At 44.5% G+C, this 24,825-nt stretch overlaps 1 protein-coding gene across 1 annotated transcript in view; it reads right to left on the reverse strand.

Annotated features, from left to right (window-relative positions):
• Positions 1–24,825, reverse strand: part of PDE2A (phosphodiesterase 2A) — an 818,679-nt gene that overhangs the window by 324,377 nt on the left and 469,477 nt on the right. Inside the window, exon 4 of the mRNA XM_075593270.1 lies at positions 10,691–10,779. Coding sequence (XP_075449385.1) covers positions 10,691–10,779 — 89 coding nt within the window. The remainder of the gene's footprint in view (positions 1–10,690; positions 10,780–24,825) is intronic.

Here is a 24,825-nt window from a genome sequence, read left to right on the forward strand (position 1 = left end):
TTCGTCTCTCCTTCTAAACACACTAAAGGTTTTTTTCCCCCGGAGGTTTCCACAAATGTGGTTACTGTTCCGTAAGTAAATACGCTAAACCTATTAAGTCAATTGCATCCAAAGTCACCAACGACACATTTAGAATAAATCATTTGATCACTTGTAATACTGATCACGTGATCTACTCTTTGAAATGTGGTTGTGGGAAAATCTATATTGGGAGGACCATCAGACCATTAAAAATTCGGGTGATGGAGCACCTAAGGTCTATTAAAAAAGGTGATATACGATTCCCAGTATCCAGACATTTTTTAGGATGTTCTGAAGGTAAACTAGACTCCTTTTCATTTTGTGGTCTGGAATTTATCCCAATACATCCCAGAAAGGGTAATAGACTTAACATTCTTAACAAAAGAGAAATGTACTGGATCTTTAAACTCAATGCTTTACATCCAGCAGGTATCAACACTGACTGGGAATTAAAGCATTTTCTGATATAGAGCCTAGATAGGAGTTTCCCATTTATATTTCAATTCAAACTTTTTTTGAACTGTGATCGTTAAATTTTGGTCATGAATCTGTTACCTGTGTGAAATTATGTCTATATTGATTGATTGCTGTGGGATATGAACAATTCAATAATAGATTACTCATCTCAACAATCAGTTTATTACACTGAATAATACATCCATTCAATATATTAGAACCAAGTATTGATTAACCTCATGAGTTACATCATTGGTATGAACAATTGTTCCAGGTTGATCATTTTTGCATTTTCTTATATCTGTATCCTTTGATCAATAGGGACATATATGGATACACCTGTTACAAATGTGGGTTTATTATTAATTAATATCTATAGCCACAATATACAGACTTGGTTGTTTATAGACCTATTCATGTGTACATTTGTTACATATACCTTACAGACAACTCATTGTTCACATCTCCTTTAATTATAGATACAAACATATATTTTCTTATTGTAGTTAATGATTTAAGGTTAGATCATTACATAATTAGTTATCTATTGTAGTATCAATATAATATGTGAGATGTGTTTTTATTGAACAAGTAATTGTTTAATCATGTCCATAGATTTATATGCATTAATTAAAATTTCATCTTTTTTAATTAGTTTTGAATCAGTTTTTAAATTATTTTCTAACAGGTCGTTTTTTTCATTAAAATATGTGCTTTTTTTCCACTCCATATATTACACACGCACTTGAGTTTACATTCATCTGCATCTGTATATATAGGGAAGGGTTAATAATGACCTGTTTGACTAGACAGACTTTGCTGGATAAAGATTTTGTTGTACGATCTGTGTGTATTTTCAAGGGTGCATTGACAATGAGGGAGCTCTATACACCGCCAGAACTGCCACTCAACTCGTCATGCTCCTCTATTGGTCTTTGTACCATTGTAGAGGAACCAATGAGCGAGGGGTAGGCGGGACTTCCGGTTAAGGATCTCCCTTAAATGTCTGCATCCGAGAAGGTCATTACTCTTTGACAAAGTGCAGTAGATGCATGAAACGCGTCAGAGTTCCTTCTTAAGATGATTTTTGTCTTTTACTGATGTCCTTGTTGTTCATTACATTTTTCTATTGAAATCGCCATCCAGTTTCCGTTTCACTTCCTGCTTCCGGAACGCATGAGGCACCTGTAGACACGCTCTGCACCGCCATTTTCTACCCTCTTCAGGGAGACTTTCTTCTGATATACGTATTGGGCTGAGAGCACGCCGGGACCAGACGGACCATACTCATAAGGGTCGTGAGTACCATGTCTTTAGACACTGTCATCTATTCTCTAATGGTCTAGCTCTATGGGTTGTTTTTGGAGTTATCATTTAGATAGGGGTCAGGTTTCCATGTTCATATAGGTTCCCTTGACATCCCTTCTTCTTTATGTTTTACCCACAACCCCATCAATGAGCATTAATGACCTTAGTACAGTTTTGTACTCACCTTCATAGACCTGGACCCTCCAACAAAGGTGCATTTGAAGTAAAGACAATTGAAGATTATGCTATGTAGCCTTTATTTTATATCCACGGAGAAGCATATAATTGAACTTTGAGCACTGGCAGAGAAATCCCTTCTCTAAACTATCTCTATACTGCACAGCTCTTCCAGACTGAAATTCCTGGAAAGAAAAACTGTGGTTAAATACCCCTTTAAATTGGGCTCACCAGTCACATCAATCAGACCTGCTACCTCTGCCATTTTGGCAGCATTGAACTGCAGATATGTTGCATAGCCTTTGCACACACCAGGTGTTAACTCTTTTCTGCCTATTATAATGGGTATGGTTTGCGCACCCCAAAACAGGCCCCTAAAATATAGAAGCAAACCTGGCACTGAGACCTCTTTTGTCATCAGATCTAGGATGTGTGCATACTTTCACCAGGCCTTCTATTGTGAAAGAAAGTTCTTGTCCACAGTCATAATAGAACTTTTGCGTATGGTGGGCCTTTTGCAATCTAGTCCTGACTAAATGCCATCTAGAATTTGAAGTGCTCAAATTGAAGGGGCTTCACAGTTCCCTCCCATACATAAGAAACACAAGAGTTCCTCCTGAACTAGGATGCTGAGCAGAACACCGAACAAATCCAAAATATGGGATTGCTGTTTTGAGGATTGGATTAGAAAGTGGGTAATAAGCATAAGTAAAATTGGGTAGAATGCCTAAAGCAGAAACGACTTCTATGAAAACAATGCTTGTGAAGCGAGTACCTGTACCTCTGTCAAGTAATAAGATCTGGGCGTCTCCCCTGCTGAAATCCCTCTCCTTTTCCTCAAATTCCGTATCACACACTCAATTCTCCTCCTCGCTTTTAAAGCTTTACACTCTTCTGCTCCTCCTTACATCTCAGCCCTAATTTCTCGCTTTGCACCATCCCGGCTGTTGCGTTCTGCTCAAGGATGTCTTCTCTCTACCCCTTTTGTATCCAAAGCCCTCTCCCGCGTTAAACCCTTCTCACTGACTGCCCCACACCTCTGGAATGCCCTTCCCCTCAATATCCGACTAGCACCCTCTCTATCCACCTTTAAGACCCACCTTAAAACACCTTCTTAAGGAAGCATACAAGTAGCTCCATAGCTGGTACTTTACACCTCATACATAAAGCTTGGCCCCCTGCAGACGCACTTACCAGAACACCCTCCTACTGTCTCTGTATGTTCTTCCTACCTACCAATTAGATTGTAAGGTCTTCGGAGCAGGGTCTCCTCTTCCTAAATGTTACTTTTATGTCTGAAGCTCTTCTTCCCATGTGTTATTTGTGTTATTTGTATTATTTGTTATTTATATGATTATGTATTACTGCTGTGAAGCGCTATGCACATTAATGGTGCTATATAAATAATATAAATAAAGACATACATTTTTGTTTCCCAGTAGTAAAACCAGGGAAGTCATTTTTATTCCACAGTGGTTAAACACAAAACAACAGGATTTTATATACAGTACCCTGATATAGGCAACAGCATCGACATGGGGCAAGCACTACTTTAAAAAGGAACAAGAAAATAAAAAGGCCGTTTTTGGAACCGGCAGCTCAGATTTTTGCTCTAATAAATGGAAAAAGCAAATGTTATCACTGAGAATATTGGGCACTGTTCATAATGAACTCCATTAAAATCCTAACAAACGACAGCGCTAGACTCAGGTGCTGGGACATCCATTCATCTCTGAGTCTAATGCATCATATTAGTGAGTGCAAACTAAAGCACAGGTAAGTGCCGAGCCGTGGGAAACGCGCAGCTGCTGCAATTACAAGAAGCCTTCCATCTGTCCTTGGAGGCAGCGACTTCTCATCGCATTCTACTGTACAATCCAATGAACTTGCCAGAGGGAAAGCTACATGATTAAACAGCAAAGGTGCAGTGAAGCTACTTCACTAACACAATTAAATGCTTGTGGTTAATCAAGAGGACCAGAAAGCTCATTAATTCCTAAGTGATAATTATAAGCCCATGAAAAGCCTCCTATCCTAATTTTAATATTCATTTCCAGCCCGGTCTTCTTGCAAGTTGATGATACCGTCGCATGACTATTCTGGCTAACCCACCGCACATTCAATACTTATTTTTAAAAAAAATATGCGATCAGGAGGTGAGGGGGCGACCATTTTGAGTAATCGCGCATGCGCAGAGCGGCGAGGTGCGTGTGCGCAGTTTGAAGAGTGCGGCGGCCATTTTAGGACGGCACCACAGATGCAGCCGTGGAACTACAAGTCCCAGAATCCCTAGAGGGAGGGACAGCCCATGTGGGGCCATCTCAGCCAATGGGATTCACGCAGGCAGGAGGAAAAGGAAATCCTCCGCACGCTCAAAGCCCGAGAGCCAGTGCTGGAGGAGGCGGCAAGACAGCAGGTAGTGTCAGGGAGCAGTGCCTCCTGAAATAGGCCTAGACTTGCCCCTTATGCCCCGGCTAGGCCCTGAGTCAACCTAAGTAAGTGTTGTAGGTAAGGCCCCAGATAGGGACGCTCCCTTTATACTAGAACTATATTACTGCGCTGGTGACCGGATGGCCATGCAGCGTCCTGCGGCCTGGGACCAGGTCACAGGAGCCAGAGACTTTGTGTGAGACCCTTCTGCTGGAGCTCATAGCACAAGTCGGATCAAGACCCTTAGGAGAGAGGGGATTTGTGTTGGAGGCCCAACTGAGTGGGACCCACTCCAACCCATCGCGCCAAGCAGCACCTGGATACTGCAGTATCCCGGCAGGTACCAAACATGCACCAACATCTACAGTGGGTAGCGCTACCTCCCATTTGGGTGGGATTGCTGGGACAAGACACCTGGGTTTATTGGTGCCATTGTAACCTCAGTACTTTGGGGGAACCACCACGGGTTGGGTCACTGTTTTATACTGTGATACTGTTTATCTGTGTTTAGTGTGTGCACAGTAAAGCTTACTATATATACATATGTGTGGTGTATTATTCATTACTGTGTATTAGTTCCTGTGAGGGGTTGTCCCGCCAATGCTGGGATCCTTCATAGGTGGAGGCGCTGCCCGCAAAGAGAAAGAGCTCACCCCAGGCTCTTAGAGGCAGAGGCTTAGCCTCCTGTGAGCAGACAGGTACAGCAGCACGTGTAGTTGCCCACGTAGTTCCCTTAGGCATAGGGGGATATATATATATATATATATATAGTCCAAAATAGCAGTTGGCCCTCCTGTGTAGAAATTGTTATTTGTAGGTGCATGTCCCATAGGGATAAAATAGGTATAGTATCCGATACCGTTCCGAAGCCTAGTAAGTAAGAGACAGCACGCAGAAGTAGTAGTTAGCATAGTTGTATTGGTGAAAAGTGGTACATCTTAGTCCAACGTTTCGGTCCTAAACACAGGACCTTCCTCAGGGAGATGCATCACATACACAAATGTAGCCAGATTCCAGGTCTCCGGCGCCGTGGTCAAAGGTGCAAAAGTCAGCGACGCCGGAGATGGTGTCTGCCGCAATCGCACTGAGGGAGGGGGGGTCCATGTTTCCGTATCGGATCCCCACAGCGTTAATCCTCTCGCGCCATGATCACTGCGGCACTGAAGACAGTTAGTCTCGCTACATCTGTAAATAGCCAAAATCTCTCTTAGCCCTTACAGTGCGCTAGGACCTAGCTACTACATCATGTGGTCTGGCACCCTGAGTCCCCCCCAAAATACAAAAAAATTTTTAGGGGAGATTGCGGCTTGATGGCGAATGGAAGGGGGATGACTCCTCCCCTTCCATCATCAGTGACAGTGTAGTCCTCATACGCGGTCACGTGATCAGAGTGCCAGAGGGGCCATGGATTTTACTCTTGCTCATGGTCAAATCAGTTTTCCAGTGAAATAATTAAATCTGCTAATGGGCGGATGTATAAGAAATACTGCAATCTCAGCATTAGCGGAATGCGTTGGGAGTTCCTGAGGGCCACTTCCCACCGTTCCCTTCATCTTCAATCTGTGTGGTTTCCGTCGATCAACAAAGGAGCCAACTGAATAGAGATGAGAGCAGGAAACAAGGAAGGGAATTTGCACATCGTATTCATTGGACCTTTTAACACATAAAGAAGTCCATCTTTGAAGCTTCTGAAAAGTGAGTCTTGCAAGACACAACAATTCTTTTGATCCCATCCTTTAGCATCCAAGGCCCCGATCCACACAAGGGCTTCAGCAGGATTTTCCTCCCATTGTATGCATGGGAGTAAAGTTGTGCTAAAGCTTAGACCCTTTCAAAAGAAATGTGTAAGAATAGAAGTCTGTAATTTCAGCATAAACTTTATTACTGTCATTTATCATCTTATTTTTACACGCATATACTGTAACAGCCATTTGATTTGTGTACATCAATACAATATTTTTCATATTCACGTGTATTTGCGTTTCTATGTCACACTTCCCCAAAACGAACGTGAAATACAGAGTTGTATTAATTACAAATGAATACATCCCATCACCACATCTATATCCAAATAGCTCTCTTATCTCTTCACATTGCAATCACTATCCAAATCTCGCATTGACACAACAGGGCAACAACACACATACAAATTACTGTGACACATTGATGCTAAGAGATTCATTTCCAAATGTCTCAGTGTAATGCCAAAAACCTACTTAGCAGTTTGACAAACAGCCCAAACAATACATAACCATTGAAAAAGAATAGAAGATCCTGCCGCTGTGGAATAACCTCAAAACATCTTTCAGAGAGTATAGAAAAAAAGCTTTGGTTCAAATTGAGGTTTAACTGCAATATAGTCATTATTTAGCTTGTTTTAGAATGACATGGAGATGAGCTTCTAGCGGAGGTGAAAATAAGATTCAGCAGCGCCTCTAAATTAGATTCACACCAGTTGGAATTGAGACCGCTCACATCAGGATGGTGGCAACCATTGGTGATCTTTGTACCAGACGGAAGCTAATGTGCTCATGGATTTCGACGCCAGCCTCCAACAGTGCAAAACCGCCTCATTACGAGCCCTAATGTAAATGGGACATCATCATCACAATGATGTTATGTCCTACTGCTATGTGCTCAACTCCAGTCCTCAAGCCCGCCTCCCCCCCCACCAGGTCAGGATATCCCAGCTTCAGCACAGGTGGATCAATGAGTGGCTCAATGAGTCGAAGACTGAGTCAAAGATTGAGCCACTGATTGAGCCACCTGTTCTGAAGCAGGGACTGATTGAGCCACCTGAGCTGAAGCAGGGACTGATTGAGCAACCTGTGCTGAAGCAGGGACTGATCGAGCCACCTGTGATGAAGCAGGGATATCCTGAAAACCTGTCCTGTTGGGGGGATTGAGGACTGGATTTGAGTTACCCCTGCCCTAGCGCTCCTGAGATTGTGTTGTCATTATACAACGAGGATATGCATCCTTACAGAACGTCACCTTAGACAGAGCTCACAAAGGGAGACGTTCAAAAGCATTCCCGACTCTCTCCCCATCAGCTCGCTGCGGTTATTACCAGCTCACATGTGTTAGTTGTCCTGGTTCAGACCCGCAGCACATTTGGACTTACGTGTCTATACGACTAATGCAAACCTAAGGCTAGCAACTTCCAAACAAGTAAAGTAGGGATAGTCATAATTATAGAGAGTGGCCACTGTGACACAGAATGTATCTGTGGTAGGTATAGTAATGAGAAGTGGCCACTGTGACACAGAATGTATCTGTGGTAGGCATAGTGATGAGACATGGCACTGTGACACAGAATGTATCTGTGGTAGGCATAGTGATGAGACGTGGCACTGTGACACGTAATGTATCTGTGGTAGGCATAGTGATGAGAAGTGGCCACTGTGACACAGAATGTATCTGTGGTAGGCATAGTGATGAGACGTGGCACTGTGACACAGAATGTATCTGTGGTAGGCATAGTGATGAGAAGTGGCCACTGTGACACAGAATGTATCTGTGGTAGGCATAGTGATGAGAAGTGGCCACTGTGACACAGAATGTATCTGTGGTAGGCATAGTGATGAGAAGTGGCACTGTGACACAGAATGTATCTGTGGTAGGCATAGTGATGAGACGTGGTGACTGTGACACAGAATGTATCTGTGGTAGGCATAGTGATGAGAAGTGGCCACTGTGACACAGAATGTATCTGTGGTAGGCATAGTGATGAGAAGTGGCACTGTGACACAGAATGTATCTGTGGTAGGCATAGTGATGAGAAGTGGCACTGTGACACAGAATGTATCTGTGGTAGGCATAGTGATGAGACGTGCCACTGTGACACGTAATGTATCTGTGGTAGGCATAGTGATGAGAAGTGGCACTGTGACACAGAATGTATCTGTGGTAGGCATAGTGATGAGATGTGGCACTGTGACACAGAATGTATCTGTGGTAGGCATAGTGATGAGACGTGGCACTGTGACACAGAATGTATCTGTGGAAGGCATAGTGATGAGAAGTGGCACTGTGACACAGAATGTATCTGTGGTAGGCATAGTGATGAGACGTGCCACTGTGACACGTAATGTATCTGTGGTAGGCATAGTGATGAGAAGTGGCACTGTGACACAGAATGTATCTGTGGTAGGCATAGTGATGAGATGTGGCACTGTGACACAGAATGTATCTGTGGTAGGCATAATGATGAGATGTGGCCACTGTGACACAGAATGTATCTGTGGTAGGCATAGTGATGAGAAGTGGCCACTGTGACACAGAATGTATCTGTGGTAGGCATAGTGATGAGACGTGCCACTGTGACACAGAATGTATCCGTGGTAGGCATAGTGATGAGACGTGGTGACTGTGACACAGAATGTATCTGTGGTAGGCATAGTGATGAGAAGTGCCGCTGTGACACAGAATGTATCTGTGGTAGGCATAGTGATGAGACGTGGTGACTGTGACACAGAATGTATCTGTGGTAGGCATAGTGATGAAACGTGGCACTGTGACACAGAATGTATCTGTGGTAGGCATAGTGATGAGAAGTGCCACTGTGACACAGAATGTATCTGTGGTAGGCATAGTGATGAGATGTGCCGCTGTGACACAGAATGTATCTGTGGTAGGCATACTGATGGGACGTGGCACTGTGACACAGAATGTATCTGTGGTAGGCCTATTGATGAGACATGGCACTGTGACACAGAATGTATCTGTGGTAGGCATAGTGATGAGAATTGCCACTGTGACACAGAATGTATCTGTGGTAGGCATATTGAGGAGAAGTGCCACTGTGACACAGAATTTATCTGTTGTAGGCATAGTGATGAGAAGTGCCACTGTGACACAGAATGTATCTGTGGTAGGCATAGAGAAGAGACGTGGCCACTGTGACACAGAAAGTATCTGTGGTAGGCATAGTGATGAGAAGTGCCACTGTGACACAGAATGTATCTGTGGTAGGCATAGTGATGAGAAGTGCCATTGTGACACATAATGTATCTGTGGTAGGCATAGGGATGAGACGTGCCACTGTGACACAGAATGTATCTGTGGTAGGCATAGTGATGGGAAGTGCCACTGTGACACAGAATGTATCTGTGGTAGGCATAGTGATGAGACGTGCCACTGTGACACAGAATGTATCTGTGGTAGGCATAGTGATGAGACGTGCCACTGTGACACAGAATGTATCTGTGGTAGGCATAGTGATGAGAATTGCCACTGTGACACAGAATGTATCTGTGGTAGGCATATTGAGGAGAAGTGCCACTGTGACACAGAATTTATCTGTTGTAGGCATAGTGATGAGAAGTGCCACTGTGACACAGAATGTATCTGTGGTAGGCATATTGAGGAGAAGTGCCACTGTGACACAGAATTTATCTGTTGTAGGCATAGTGATGAGAAGTGCCACTGTGACACAGAATGTATCTGTGGTAGGCATAGTGAAGAGACGTGGCCACTGTGACACAGAAAGTATCTGTGGTAGGCATAGTGATGAGAAGTGCCACTGTGACACAGAATGTATCTGTGGTAGGCATAGTGATGAGAAGTGCCATTGTGACACATAATGTATCTGTGGTAGGCATAGGGATGAGACGTGGCCACTGTGACACAGAATGTATCTGTGGTAGGCATAGTGATGGGAAGTGCCACTGTGACACAGAATGTATCTGTGGTAGGCATAGTGATGAGACGTGCCACTGTGACACAGAATGTATCTGTGGTAGGCATAGTGATCAGAAGTGACCACTAGTGCACATTTCCGCTCCCAGCACCACCCTGCAAACCACTTTACAGAGAGAGCTGGGTGAGTGACCTGGCTTCCTATTAATGTAACTTGATTTGAGACATTGGACGTTCTCTACAAATGCAGGACAGTTCTGCTCACCCGGACATTTCTCCAGTCATGGTTCCTAATTCACACCATTTAAATTCCTATGTGCTGCGTTCCGTGTGCTGTGCTGTAATGGTGAAGCGCTTGATGTCCCATTGGGAGAAAAGTGCAATACTATATGAAATAAAGTTATTATTATTTATTATTTAAGCCTTCTGGGAATTGTTGCCCTGAATAGAAGTGTCTGGAGAAAAACAGGACTTGGACTAAACTGTTCCGATCATTTGCAATTATCTGCTACCGCAGCTTTTAACATTGCTGCCGGAGCTTCGTAAAGCTCACGAAATCTCACAGATCACAACCAATTATTCTTCCTCACCCTCCACGGGAGTGGCCCTGGGGGAAGCACAGACCTTCAGAACTACAAAGCTCTGGTTTAGCTATTACCTGAGTTTCCCTTCCTGGGGCAGCTCATGAGAGGGGTCATCGCACATCAGCCTGCCCTCCGCATCCAACAGGTAGATAAAGGCATTGTCCTGCAAGATAACACACAAAGACTTGGTTTTACAGCATGAAGAACTAACCATGGAAAGCATCAAGTGGAAAGTGCACAAAAATAGGGCATATACCCTACAGAAGGTAAGAATTGCCTGTGCCTGGGCAATGTATTAGAATATTGAACTTGTCAATTACTTCCCTTCTGGAGTTACCTTTAATAAAACAAGACCCATATCATGCTGGAACAATTCCCACTTGTCAACATGATAATTATAGCTTTTCATTTTTATAGATATGACAAAAAAGGGAGCAGACATGCCACTGATTTCTGTGAGTCACACTAATTTGTAGCCTCATATATCTTAATAGTACCCAAAATATCATTTTATGGCAAAGAACCACCAAATCTCACACATTTTGTCATTGGTGGTAGTTGATATCTTACTTGGAGACTGCCTCACATCGCAAATATAATTCTTAACAATCCTTTTGCTACTGGTAATTCCACAGTCCCCGTGTGGCTGGGCCTCCTAGCATCACGACCACTGGTTATACAGCGACCACATTGCCACGGCCCACTGATGACATGAACAAAAGAGAGGTCCTGAATCTCTGATGCACTAGCACCCAAGATATTGGAAAGTGCAATTGATAATCCTTCAGACTTCTACTTCCTATACGACTTTGGTCGTGCACATTTTTTGCCTTTAATCCAAAATACGTGTTCTGTAGATAATATTACAAAAAGTGAAAGCAATGGCATTGGGGTTGTGTCTAATGTGTCTGCAGCCATATAGAAAACCAGTGCATTAGTATTTAGCGCTCTTCATAGAATATGTCGAGCACATGTCCCTGCCCATACTGTACTAGATGAAAGATCAAAGCAGAAATCCCCGTTCGCTCTCACTTTTATTATTGTACCTGATTTCAGGGTGTCCCCCAGAGCTGAACGGTGGTCCCCTGATCTCTGGGAGGAACACCATTCCCAAGTTATATATTGCAGCTTTTTATTGGCCACTGCAGCGAATGTGACCCTGCGGCCTTATTGTGTCCATCTGGAATGTATTCTTCTCAGTGGCCAAAAACTAGCACCAACCCTGTGGCTCCACATTTCCTACAAGTGGGAAACTTCTCTCCATCACATCTGGTATGGAAAAAGTAAATACATCTAGTCTACACTGAGTGGTCATTTTCATAAATTGGCGTTACAAAGTGAATTATTATGGAGTCAAGAATTGGGATCTTCAAAGCAGCAATTTGAACTGTTGGATTCTTTAAAATATTTTGTGGTTTTGAACTCTATTTAATCTGGAGTTCCTCTTAAACTGGGAGTCCCATAGTCCTCAAACTGGGAGTCCCATAGTCCTCAAACTGGGAGTCCCATAGTCCTGAAACTGGGAGTCCCATAGTCCTCAAACTGGAAGTCCCATAGTCCTCAAACTGGGAGTCCCATAGTCCTCAAACTGGGAGTCCCATAGTCCTCTCAAACTGGGAGTCCCATAGTCCTCTTAGACTGGGAGTCCCATAGTCCTCTCAAACTGGGAGTCCCATAGTCCTCTCAAACTGGGAGTCCCATAGTCCTCTCAAACTGGGAGTCCCATAGTCCTCTCAAACTGGGAGTCCCATAGTCCTCTTAAACTGGGAGTCCCATAGTCCTCTTAAACTGGGAGTCCCATAGTTCAAAGAAATAATATGTTTTGCTCGAAAAATGATACGGTTCACTAGTCTCCTAATGACACGTACACTTCCTATTAGCCACTGGAGCAAGGCTGATCCCAGCAGCCATATTGTTCTCTTGGATAAATACGGTAGTCTTCTCGAGGAGCTTTGAAAGTTTTACCTCTCCCACAAATCTGGTTAATTCTGGGGACACACCATTGAAATACTGTAAACAAATTGTTGGTGGAGGGATTGCTGCTTAAATGAAAATTTTAACTGGCATTGGTGAACTAATGGGTGTTTGCTTGTGCCTGTCATTGCATACAGTATGCTACAGTATGCACAGTACAGTACTTATAATGTGTTAATTGACGCCTGTGTAGAACCCCGGATGACGTCGCCAAAACTGATTGTATGGGAACAGACACAGACTTTATTTTAAATACATGAAATAAAAAAAGTCATCTTTTTATCCACAGAAGGTTCTGGTTCCATGAGTCACACAATTCCAGGACGGATATCTAGATTTATGATCTTCCGATAGGAAGAGGCTTCAGGTAGCTTTGTTAAACATTTAAAATGTGCTACTAATCGTTGCCCTACACAAGAATTGATACATAATGCAAGTTATCATTTAGAGAGCTGCTTGAATAATTGCAAAACTGAGGCAAAACCAGTGCACCAGAAACAATATATCAAAGGAAACTTGGGAATTTGTATTCATATTTTTTTTACTGTACGTTGTCTTGGTAAATATTACAGCTACAGCTCAACCCCCGTATAACGCTGTGTTTGGGGTCCAAAGAATCACATTGCGCTATAAGCGGATCGCGTTAGAAATAATGTACAATTGTATGCATTGTACAATAAAGTATTTAAGATACCAACAATCGTGTTGTAAAGTATTCATAAATATGAAAATTGGGAGCCACGCTTGCATCGCGTAATAAGCGGATTCGCGTTGTAACGGATCGCGTTATAACGGGGTTGAGCTGTATCTTTGCACCTTATATTTTCTCATGCTTTTAAATAAAATAAAGAATTGTAAAAAAATAGCATTTGCCTTTCTGTACCGTATATAATTGTATTGCATTATTTAAAAAATTGCTATTGCGCATTTGACGCCCCAGACGTTTTGCATTATTTGCCCCTCCCCAAAAATCGGTTCATAACATTTCTCATCCCTGCGACTTGGGATTATCGGAGGCATTTTTGGGCATCGCTATGTATGTAAACTCTGATTTTGTGCCATTTCGTCAATTAGAAAAACAATGGCATATGTCTGGAATGATCAAAGTGATGCTAAATACGTTACAGAGCTGAGGGCTTTCATGTGGTTGCAATTCTAATAAATGTTGCAAAGTGTGTCTCTTACATGAGATATCATATCACCACTGGTACGGTATTAGCTGCCCTGCACGGGAGAAAGAAGCAGAGCTCAAGACATTTCGAAGCTCAGTGTTCTGTGTTATCCATAGTCTACAAACAACTAAACACCAGTACCAAAAAAATCAGCTACATCATAGCCTCTCCTATCAATATAACACTTGCCTCAGGATAACTTTTATTCTAAAGAGAGAAGAATATTTATTTTATTGCCCGTGAGAAGTGGAGTAGAAAATAGATGTTGTGTGCTCACAATGTACACTTGGAGTTTCTCTACAAATTTGTGTCCTTTTTACCAGACCCCAATCGATTTCCCTTTTCTTATTTACCATGGTAAGAAGAAATATTCATAATGCCGTGAAATAGCATAATATCCTTTCATAGCGCACACTATATACATGAGCATTGCATTTTGCAGAAACAATAAGTCCCAGGCATCTAATTCTGGTGTCCGAGACACATGGAGATACTGTAAAAGGGACATACCCAAGGTTACAAGGAGAATGGGCACAGGGATTCAAAGCAAGCTCATCCACTTTAAAGACAGGGACATTACCACTGAGCTATCTCTTCACTACTGCTACTACTGAGTGAGGTCATGTGCCTCGGAGCACCACAATAATGCTTTAGAAAACACTTCAGAACACACCCTTGGCTAGATATTTGAAGCTAGAGGTTACAAGGTTTATATGATGATTTATATTCTCTATCCTCTCAACCCACAGCTGCTATAGCTCCTAGCACAGGTTACTGCTATGTCCTGCATCCATAACTCAGCCCATTCTCCCTTGTTATCTACCTTGTTGGTTGTTTGTTTTGCAGAGTTTTGGATTGTTTTTATGTGCCTTCCATATTTACTTTGACGTGCTAGCAACAGATTGGCCTTTCTTGAAAACTTTTCTGTTTATGGGCAGATAAACTGGCAAGGGAATGAAGTTTCCATGACTTTCCTTGTTCTGCGTTTGGTTCTTTGCAGCTGTGGATAGAGGGCCTCCTGCTACAGCAGGTTGCTTAACTCTTTTGCTTCCAGATGGGCCGCCATGCATTGTAGCAAAATGATTTTGACTCTCTCTGTACCTGCAGTGCCCGCCTCACCTTCCAACCCCTCTGACATACTGTAGCACAGTTAGGTAGCAAAGATAGAATGGCTCAAGCAAAGAGCGAAACAACCGCTCAGACTAACCTGCAAAAGAGGTACAGTTGGCTAATGTCACTAGATCAATAGTCTGTACGACTGACACAACAGTACACTACTTGCTCAATAGCATACACAAGGTCTTGAAGCTTATATAAATATGTGGCTGATGTCGTGGGGGACCCGCTGCAGCCAGTAAGATACATGGGAAGGTCTTACTCCCACTGAAACCATGGCTGTCACCTACAATGCCATTGAGTATGGCATTATAAAAAATTTTTTAGATGACAACAGTTGGCAAGATGCGGTACACAGATCATCCTATCTAATGTACCCTGGTTCCTGCCAGACTTTAAATTTAAATCCCACGTGGAAAGATTAGGGGATCCTTAATCACTGGTGATCCCCATCCCTCTAAGGTAATGGTGGGCAAATCCAGTCCTCAAGGGCAACTGTCACAGGGACTTAACCCTGTCTAAATTAGTCTTCAATAGAAAGCTTCTAGTGGTCTGAGGAATCCAGCAGGGAACTTGTTAATTCTAGCCAAAGTAAATTATTCAGTCTCCACCTGCCTAATCAGACAGGTTGAAAAGCCTGCTGAGAACTGAAATGGTAGACGACGTTCATGGGCATAATTACAATCCTTTTTAAGTTTGCACGTTATCCTGCCTACCCCACCACTCCCAGTTGAAGGCATCTGGCCGAAACGCGTAGGAGTGGGTGCTGTAGGCAGGACCCCCTGGTTGTCCCCCCTTAGGGACACGTAATTATGTTTTGCGCTATTGCTCCTTGCCTCCTGTATGACATTATCTGTTTTTGATGCTTAGGTGATATGTGATTTAGGGTATACAGTCTTTGGAGTGTGCTTTTCCAAGTTTTTCACCCATTGCTCTTATTATTGTACAGTTGTACTTCACTTTCCAGGGACTACTGTATATGACTCCCTTGGATTGAGCATTGGATGTTATGATTTGTTTACCTGGTTATTGCTATTTCCTCCTTATCTCAGCCCTCTTCTGCAGCACTTAGCTTCCCCTTGTTTGATACACTCAAGGGTACACACCTCTTCATTTTGAGACGTTTTGTCCATTTTGATTGATTGTTAGAGGATGACTGCTTTGCCTTACGTACAGGGGATCTATGCCTGATTTTAATTATTCTATGCTTTCTTTTAGATTCTTTGTTCTGTGACAGTTAATTCAATAAAAATTGTATTTGTATATTCAACTGGTATACTAGAGTGCTATTATTTGGGGCTTCCTAATCTTTTTCTCATAACACATAATTTGGCCCTTGTAGCACCACTGACTTACTATTAAGTATTTATTGAAGTCGGTATTCAGTTACCTTTACTTGTCTTGTGGATGCGGGGTCCGCTTTTTCTCTTAGCATATATATATATTATATGCAAATATAGCTGTATGCTCATCTGCATGTCTTAGGCAGGTCTGCAACCCCGCCTTTCCCCATTATCACCCAGCATACAGCACTTCCACTGGAGCAAGGGATTCTGGGAAATGACATGCAAATGAGCACACAGTGTCACTTTTTGCCTCAATAACCATTTTTAACATGGTTCCCTATAGGCTTAAGCTTGCTGCATGGTCACAGCTTTGAGCACAGCCAGGGTTAAGGTGCATACCCAGAAAACCACCCACAGACAGCTGTTTCGACCTTGATGGGTCTCATCAGTGTGGGGTTGATTTTACTGGGAATGCAAGAGAGTCTATGGGATAGGCTAAACCATAATACTGAGTTAAGTTATGGTGAGTAAAAAAAGTGACAAAAACCCTCCACAGGAAAGCAAATATGCAAATATAGCTGTATGCTCATCTGCATGTCTTAGGCAGGTCTGCAACCCCGCCTTTCCCCATTATCACCCAGCATACAGCACTTCCACTGGAGCAAGGGATTCTGGGAAATGATATGCAAATGAGCACACAGTGTCACTTTTTGCCTCAATAACCAATTTTAACATGGTTCCCTATAGGCTTAAGCTTGCTGCATGGTCACAGCTTTGAGCACAGCCAGGGTTAAGGTGCCTATAAGGGTTAAGCGCCAGCTTGGCCTTAAAAAGGAGGGGGAGGGGGGGGAGGAAAAAGTGCGGGAAACCGGGAGACCCGGGGAGAGGAGGAGGTGCGCGCGGGTCCCGATGAGCGGTGTGTGTGTGTGTGTGTGTGTGTGTCGTTACTCCGCCTCAGGCCAATGAGAGGTGCGGGGACGGGCGGCCCAAGGGACCAATGAGATTTCCCCTAGGGACACAGGAAGATGCAGACAGGCATACAGTGCTATCAATTTTATATAATAAATATATATATATATAGCCTTGAACTATATCATTTAAAGTGAAGGGCTGAATAAAAGCCATTGTTTCATTTCCCCAAATCCGTCTCCCTGGCCATACCTCTCCACATGTCTCTTACAGACACCAATAAGTCTTTGGCTGATCCACCTGTGCAGAAAGTGGAGTTGTCCAACCCCTGCTCTAAGGGGTAAGGAGGTCTTCTTCCCATAGCATACTCTTTCTCTGCACAGTAAGGTCATACACCTGCATCACTATGGTATGGTTGATGGGAGTTTCACTGCAAACCATGAGAGAACGCAGTACCACATTTTCTATTCCTCAGAGGGTGTCAAATATTATCTGTGCGACGACCATTCACATAGAATGTGCCCTAAGGAGGAAAGCAAACAAACATCTTCTCCATCTACATGAGGTCCCTCTGCAGCTCTTACTTTTACCAATGCAGGTACCCCAATTAGCCCGTTCGAGGGAATCAAGAAGCTACATCAGTTTCAAAGAAGAGAAAAGCTCAGTCATAACTGGACAGGGGAGGAAATGGGGGCTCGCCAATAGTCTCCATTAGTACTGACTCAAATGTGGCCCACAAACGCAAAACAACGTACCTGACTGATTCACCTGATAAATCAGCCTTGATTCAGGATGGGCAGAGCCAGGCAGATCCTATTGTACCAATTACCGGGAGCAATTACTGCGTAAGTAAAGTGGCCGGTCAACTTGAATGGGAGAGAGAACCTTGTAGCCACGATGATTAAGTCACAATGACCAATACTCAGCATTCTGTTGCCTCTGGTGACGAAAGAGCGGACAACTTGAGCTTTGAAATAGACCCTCCACAGCCTCCACTCATACAAGGCAGAACCACATGGGCAGTCAGAGTGCAGATATTGTAGAAGAAATAGAGAAGTCCCAGAATTATAGGGTAGCGTTATTGGGGAGTTTGATCTACAATCTAATAACAATAGCCAATCAAATAACATCTCCTGTTGCAGATACACACTACCCTGACTCTATTATAAGTGGTATAGAGGAAGGACAGAGGGGGGGGGGGGGGGAATGTAGAAACCTATTCTGGCAAACATCCTGCCTGGCATAGATTTACAAGAAGTCTCCCATTATGATGACTTCTCCTTAGTTGCCATCTCCTTAGATGTCCTCTACTGGCACCCTGAACAATTCCTTTTCTTGTCCTGGAGGTCTCTAGATCCGGGGTGTGCAAACTTTTCTGTTTGTGCCCCCCTTTCTGTTCTCCCCTCTGCTCACGCCCCCCCCCCCTCCTTACCAGCTCTCTGGCATCAGCAGTCTCATGTGATGTGGCGTTGCAATGGTGTTGCCATTTAACCCCGCGGCGTCGGCGAAGAGTCGCCTGAGAGCAAGTAAGAGAGAGAGACATTGCGCCTCCCCCGGCATTTAATTTAAATATTGTTGGTAAAAGAACAGGGCCTCTGAAAACACCGCCCACCACCCCCTGCCCCCCCCCCCCCCAGAAAATCTTGCGCACCCCTGCTCTAGATCACCTCAGTACAATATACAACGTTCTCACCAGATTCTAGAGTTAATAAACGTGACTCTGTCTTTTCTACTGTACCTTGTACTTAAGTCGCCTTTAATTCCTCAAATAAAGGGCAACATCCCTTCCATTCTTCCCTATCCTTTCTAAATACAATAGTGTTACTTGTATAACTACTATAGGTCCCAGTCCTGATTTTCATTGTATCTTGTACTCAGCAATAGCCACAATATCCAAATCATTCCTTGTTATTAGAGCAATTAGTTCTGGGATTTTCCAACGAATATCTATACACATTGTCCAAATACTGTTCCTTACCCTTCCCATTTCCCCTCTATAACCCCTTCGGTCTGTGTTGTAGATCTTAATATTTTTTTTACTATTTGAGCTGTCTTCTGTTCTCCTGGATACGGTATGTTTCCCAGTGTAAAGTACAAGCCCTCGCCACCTCTTACAGGGGGACTTGCATTTATCCTGACTCACTTCACTGCTCCCTCAGCTAGTTTCAATATTTTCCACTTTTTAACTGCAGGTCACCTCTCTTATAGGCCATATTCCTCCAGGTAACACAGCTATGTCCAATGAACCTAATTCTATCATCCATGCAGTTAGATCATTAAGAGACAATCCCTTCTGTTCCATTGAATACCTTAGAGCCCAGCAGTGCCATAGCAATATCGTGCATATTAAAGAATGAGTCACTTGAAACCAAATATGTACAATAGACACACATCTATTGTCACTATTATTGTGATTAATAGTACAAGTAGTACTGTATTTCTGTACTAGGAATTTCACAATAACTGCTGCATTCATTCTGTGATTAGGCACCAGTTCCCAAGCAGCCCCCAATGAGATCAACAGTATATACTTTGTGATGTTACTTTGCTTTTCAATCAGATTTTCAGATCTAAAGTACAGTAGAACCATTAACGAGTAGAAGATGTTGCATGACCAAATGCTTGGAACTCTATTGGAACCCCGGTATACATGGTGCTATGTACGGCTGGGGCATGTGCTACAAAGAGACTATGAAATGGCATTGCAGTGCTCCCAGCACATGTCTGCGGTAATAATATGAGCCGTAATGAGTCTATTCTAAACTGCTCCAGATGTTGCCCCGCTTCTTCATTTCCATGACATAGAGTTGATCCCAATTTCACGCTCAATAAAGCTCCCTTGGATAATGCAATGTCACAGGGAACATCATTTAACAAATTCACTTATTCAAGTGCTATTCCACCGGCTTGGGCGCCGCAGCAGAAACGCCCAGCCGAGCTCAGCACGAGCCTTCTCAACGCTTCCCATTTCTATTGATTGCTCATTTCACATTCTCTGTTTTGCAAACGTTGGCTCCAATGCATGAATCGGGAGAACAAAGAAAGAAGCACTGGGGTGAATACAGAGTCAGCAGCACACAATACACAAGAAACAGCTTGGTAAGTGCTTTACCTGGCACAAGAGTCATATGTACTGAGTGGCGTTAAGCTGTAATGCGCCTACTGGGCCGTTCAAGAGGATGGGCCACGAGTTGCCCGGCGGCTAAGCACCATTTTTTAAATATGATGCTGTATGCTAAATCTCTTCAGTGCTGAACCGCGGGCAGCATTGCCAAGCTGGCTCCATGTCCTCATTCACCAAGGGCCAACAGTCCAGTTCTGGATATCTAAGTCTCCATCTCCCATAGAGATACAGAGGGACTATTAATAAGCAGAATGCACTGGGATTATAGGTAGAATATGAGGGCTTCTCTATGTCCCATGGTGATATAGAGTCAGAGGCGGAACTAGCTGGGGCAAGCAAGGCAGTTGCCCCGGATGCAGCTTCTTAGGTGGCGCAGGTCAGTGGTGACAGGTGGTGCAGCAGAGGAAGGCTGTGGAGGATGGCAGAAAAAGGCGCAGGATGGCAGCAGCAGAGGAGAGCGGAGAGTACCAGGGAGGTTAAAAATGGCTTCTGTTGCAACCCCCTTTAACACGTAGTGACATGCCTGTGTAATGCATCACATGTTCCCACTTCCTTAGATACAATTAGAATTGTGCAAGAACAAACATACACAAATGTATTCGTGTTCAGAGAACATAAGTATAGCCATGCATAATAATGGTATACTACTTTCTTCTCTGATTGGCAGTAAATCCTGATAAGTACAGGTATGCCAGCAGTAGTTATGGAGGTTTTCCCTCACACCCTGGTGAGGTGCCCTATGTATGGAGGGGAGTGGCTGTATGCTCTGAGTCCCTGGATAGTGACATCAGAGATGCGCCTGCCTCCTGAAGTATATAAGGCACAATACTGTCAGTTAGTGTTGTGTGTGAAGTAGTTGGTAGAGTGTATGCTCCTGCATAAGGGATTGTAGGAACACTTTTGTGACCCTAGTGCCGTAACTAGCGGTCCAGGTTGATCAATCAAGTCTGTCTAAGCCACTCTGTGTCCAGGGACCTGGCACAGGGGTGATCTCTCTAGGAGAACAGGGAATCCCACTTCAATACGGGAGGGCGTACCTGGCAAAGGGACAGCACAAAGAGATGTGCGGCTAGAGCCGGCAGCTGCATGGGGCAGTCTACTACATCCCAATCTACAATAAAGATGGCCTTGTTAATGAAAACCCCACTGTGTGAGTGTGAGATTACTCAACAGTGGCAGTCACCACCGAGAAGGAGTTCCTCACCAGGACCATCTCCCTGCGGAAGCATAGATTCTGGTGCGGTGGAGGCGCTGCACATGATGTAAGTTGGACTCGCACCCACTACCTCAGCTACCTGTCCTGATGACGTCCCCTAATACCATCAAGCGGGAGACTCAGGAGTCCTGTTACTTGCAGGTGCACCACCATACACGATCACGTAATGGGGACTGGTTAGACCACACGGGCCAATGTGAGATTGGGGGGGTCAGAAAAGGGGGTCCACCCGTTACATTTGGAGGCGCTGCTGAGATACCTGTTAACAGGACAGGCTTTTGCTAGGCACACATTAGGAAACAGGGAGAGTGTCTGCTGCCACTTTGTGCTGCGTGGGACGGAACCAGGGGTAGTCGGGGAGCTGCTGGAGCTGCAGGCCGCAAAGACGCCTTGGGATCCTGCTAGGGGTTAATGAGTCTGGAGCTGGGGGCTATTGCTGTTCTAGTCACCTTGAGGTAGCGCTAACGGGGGACGCCTGAAGGGGTAAACTGGTAACTTAGGGCAGGAATTCTGGAAGGGTCCACACTAGGCTAGCCAACAGTAGGTAGACGCCCAAAGTACTGCATGGAAGAGCCAGAGTACTCTAGTCTCCATTCCAGGCCGCTTGACCAAGGAGCACAGACTGGAGGAAAGCGTTACAGTAGACACAGAAAGAGTGAGCCTAGCCTGAGGTAGTGCAAACACGAGTCAGATCTACGTTAGGTACACAAGGTGGTGCACAAGGCATGTTTATTGTACTGATGTGGTAGCTGCTCCGCAGAAAGGAGCTCCATGTACAATAATCCAGTATACAGTGATCGAGAGAGAACCGTCAGAATGGAGGATCTGCAAAGAGCAGAAGGTCCAGGATGCCGGGCAGAGATAACCGTCAGAATGGAGGATCTGCAGAGCGCAGAAGGTCCAGGATGGCGGATAGAGGAAGAACACGCATATGACCTGTGCGTGGAAGAAGAACAAGCTACAGAAGAGACTTTTATGAACTTGTTGTGGAATGGCGTGAAAGCCGTGGCTGCGCCGTGTTTGTCCTGTCTATGTTCTCGGGAAAGTACCCTCGAGACTAGTGAGGACGACAGTGTATTCAACCAGGGGGAGTGGTTTGCAGTTCCACCGGATGCCGATGGAGAAAGTAGGAGGAGGGGTTACCAAACCAGCCCCTGCCCTCAAGTTGCGAAGAGCCATTGACCAGTACAGACCTCTGAAACGAGTGCCTCCGCTGGTGAATATGGCTGAAATTTCTGAGAAAATGGAACAGAGTCCCTTGATCTCTACACATCCCTACTCGGCTCCAGGAGGCTTCCTGATCATCCGTGTAGAGGGTGTGGAGACTGTGGCGTGTCTCTGCCTGCAGTGCAGACTGCCGGGTGGAGCCGTGGGCAGCGAGGCTTGATGCCCTCACTGTGGACTGCAGTATATGTGGCCCATGACAACTTTTGTGCCAGTACAAGCCATGGGAGTGAAAGAAAATGTCCCGATGTCGTCAGCGGAGCTTCCGGGTGCACTATGGAGTGAGAGTGCAGGTTCCGCGGAGCAGGAATCACGCACAAAGTGGTGTACTGTAATGAACGAGGCCTGCCCCGGGAGTATAGTGTGACAGTCACTGATGCAGCGGGACGGGAGGTGAGGAAACCAGATCCTCGACACTATTATTAGGTTCCGGAATAGAGTGGTCTGCCTTTTCTTTAGCGCTCCCTGCTGGTCAGTGAGTGAAATGTTCTTACATTATTATGAAAATATGATAATGTTTGACGTGTTATTTGTGTGTTCTTTTGCAGTGTTTCCTGGCGCAAGGTACACCAAATTTAGGTCCCAGCCGGGACGGTGGGGATTCACCAGGGGGAGTATATAGCCATGCATAATAATGGTATACTACTTTCTTCTCTGATTGGCAGTAAATCCCGATAAGTACAGGTATGCCAGCAGTAGTTATGGAGGTTTTCCCTCACACCCTGGTGAGGTGCCCTATGTATGGAGGGGAGTGGCTGTATGCTCTGAGTCCCTGGATAGGGACATCAGAGATGCGCCTGCCTCCTGAAGTATATAAGGCACAACACTGTCAGTTAGTGTTGTGTGTGAAGTAGTTGGTAGAGTGTATGCTCCTGCATAAGGGATTGTAGGAACACTTTTGTGACCCTAGTGCCGTAACTAGCGGTCCAGGTTGATCAATCAAGTCTGTCTAAGCCACTCTGTGTCCAGGGACCTGGCACAGGGGTGATCTCTCTAGGAGAAGAGGGAATCCCACTTCAATACGGGAGGCCGTACCTGGCAAAGGGACAGCACGGAGAGATGTGCGGCTAGAGCCGGCAGCTGCATGGGGCAGTCTGCTACATCCCAATCTACAATAAAGATGGCCTTGTTAATGAAAACCCCACTGTGTGAGTGTGAGATTACTCAAAGGTGGCAGTCACCACCGAGAAGGAGTTCCTCACCAGGACCATCTCCCTGCGGAAGCATAGATCCTGGTGAGGTGGAGGCACTGCACATGATGTAAGTTGGACTCGCACCCACTACCTCAGCTACCTGTCATGATGACATCCCCTAATACCATCAAGCGGGAGACTCAGGAGTCCTGTTACTTGCAGGTGCACCACCATACACGATCACGTAATGGGGACCGGTTAGACCACACGGGCCAATGTGAGATTGGGGGGGTCAGACAAGGGGGTCCACCCGTTACATAAGGAAGGCAGCCAAATATATTGATTTGCACCATGGCAAAGCGGCACAGGAAACTTTTTGCGACTGAGCCACCTGAGCTGAAGCAGGGATATTCTGAAAACCTGACCTTCTGGTGGCCCTTGAAGATTGGAGTTGGCCCCTCTGCTCTGGAGGTGGTTCTAATAATCGTTAGTGACCTCCTTTGTATGGAGAATCAGAGATTACCTTTGGATGGTGAACACACACTTCTTATCTGTTGCTTAAAATAGTAACAGCAGAATAGATCTCTGGGGCTACAGATATGTCAAAGTCACCTTCTATAGAAGCAGCAGGACACGCGCTGCAGGGGGAGGGGGTGACAAAGCATCTCAAACACAAGGGGTTTTTTGGTAAGTGAAAAAGGGAAGAGAAGGCTACAGTTTTCTGCTGATTTTGGGATGCCGGAGGATGTCTCCAATGAACCAGCGCAGGTTACCGGAGGATTTACAGTTACAGCTGCAGTCCTAGCAATATCCTACATGTGTTTCTTGTTAAATAAGTCCGTTCTGTACAATGAGAAAATACTTGTAGCATTTTTGTTTTTTAAAACAACTCTAGATTACTTTTTTAATATATTATAATGTAACAAGCATTTTGTTTCTATGGCAACTATTTACAAAACCCCTGAGCCGAATCTTCGCCGATCGATCACAGGAGAACGGATTGATCGGCAATTTAGCTAATTACTTATCAATGTGTGGATTTGTATTGACGCGCA

The sequence above is a fragment of the Ascaphus truei genome, chromosome 3 (genome assembly GCF_040206685.1).
Source record: "Ascaphus truei isolate aAscTru1 chromosome 3, aAscTru1.hap1, whole genome shotgun sequence".
In the NCBI taxonomy this organism is placed as follows: Eukaryota; Metazoa; Chordata; class Amphibia; order Anura; family Ascaphidae; genus Ascaphus; species Ascaphus truei.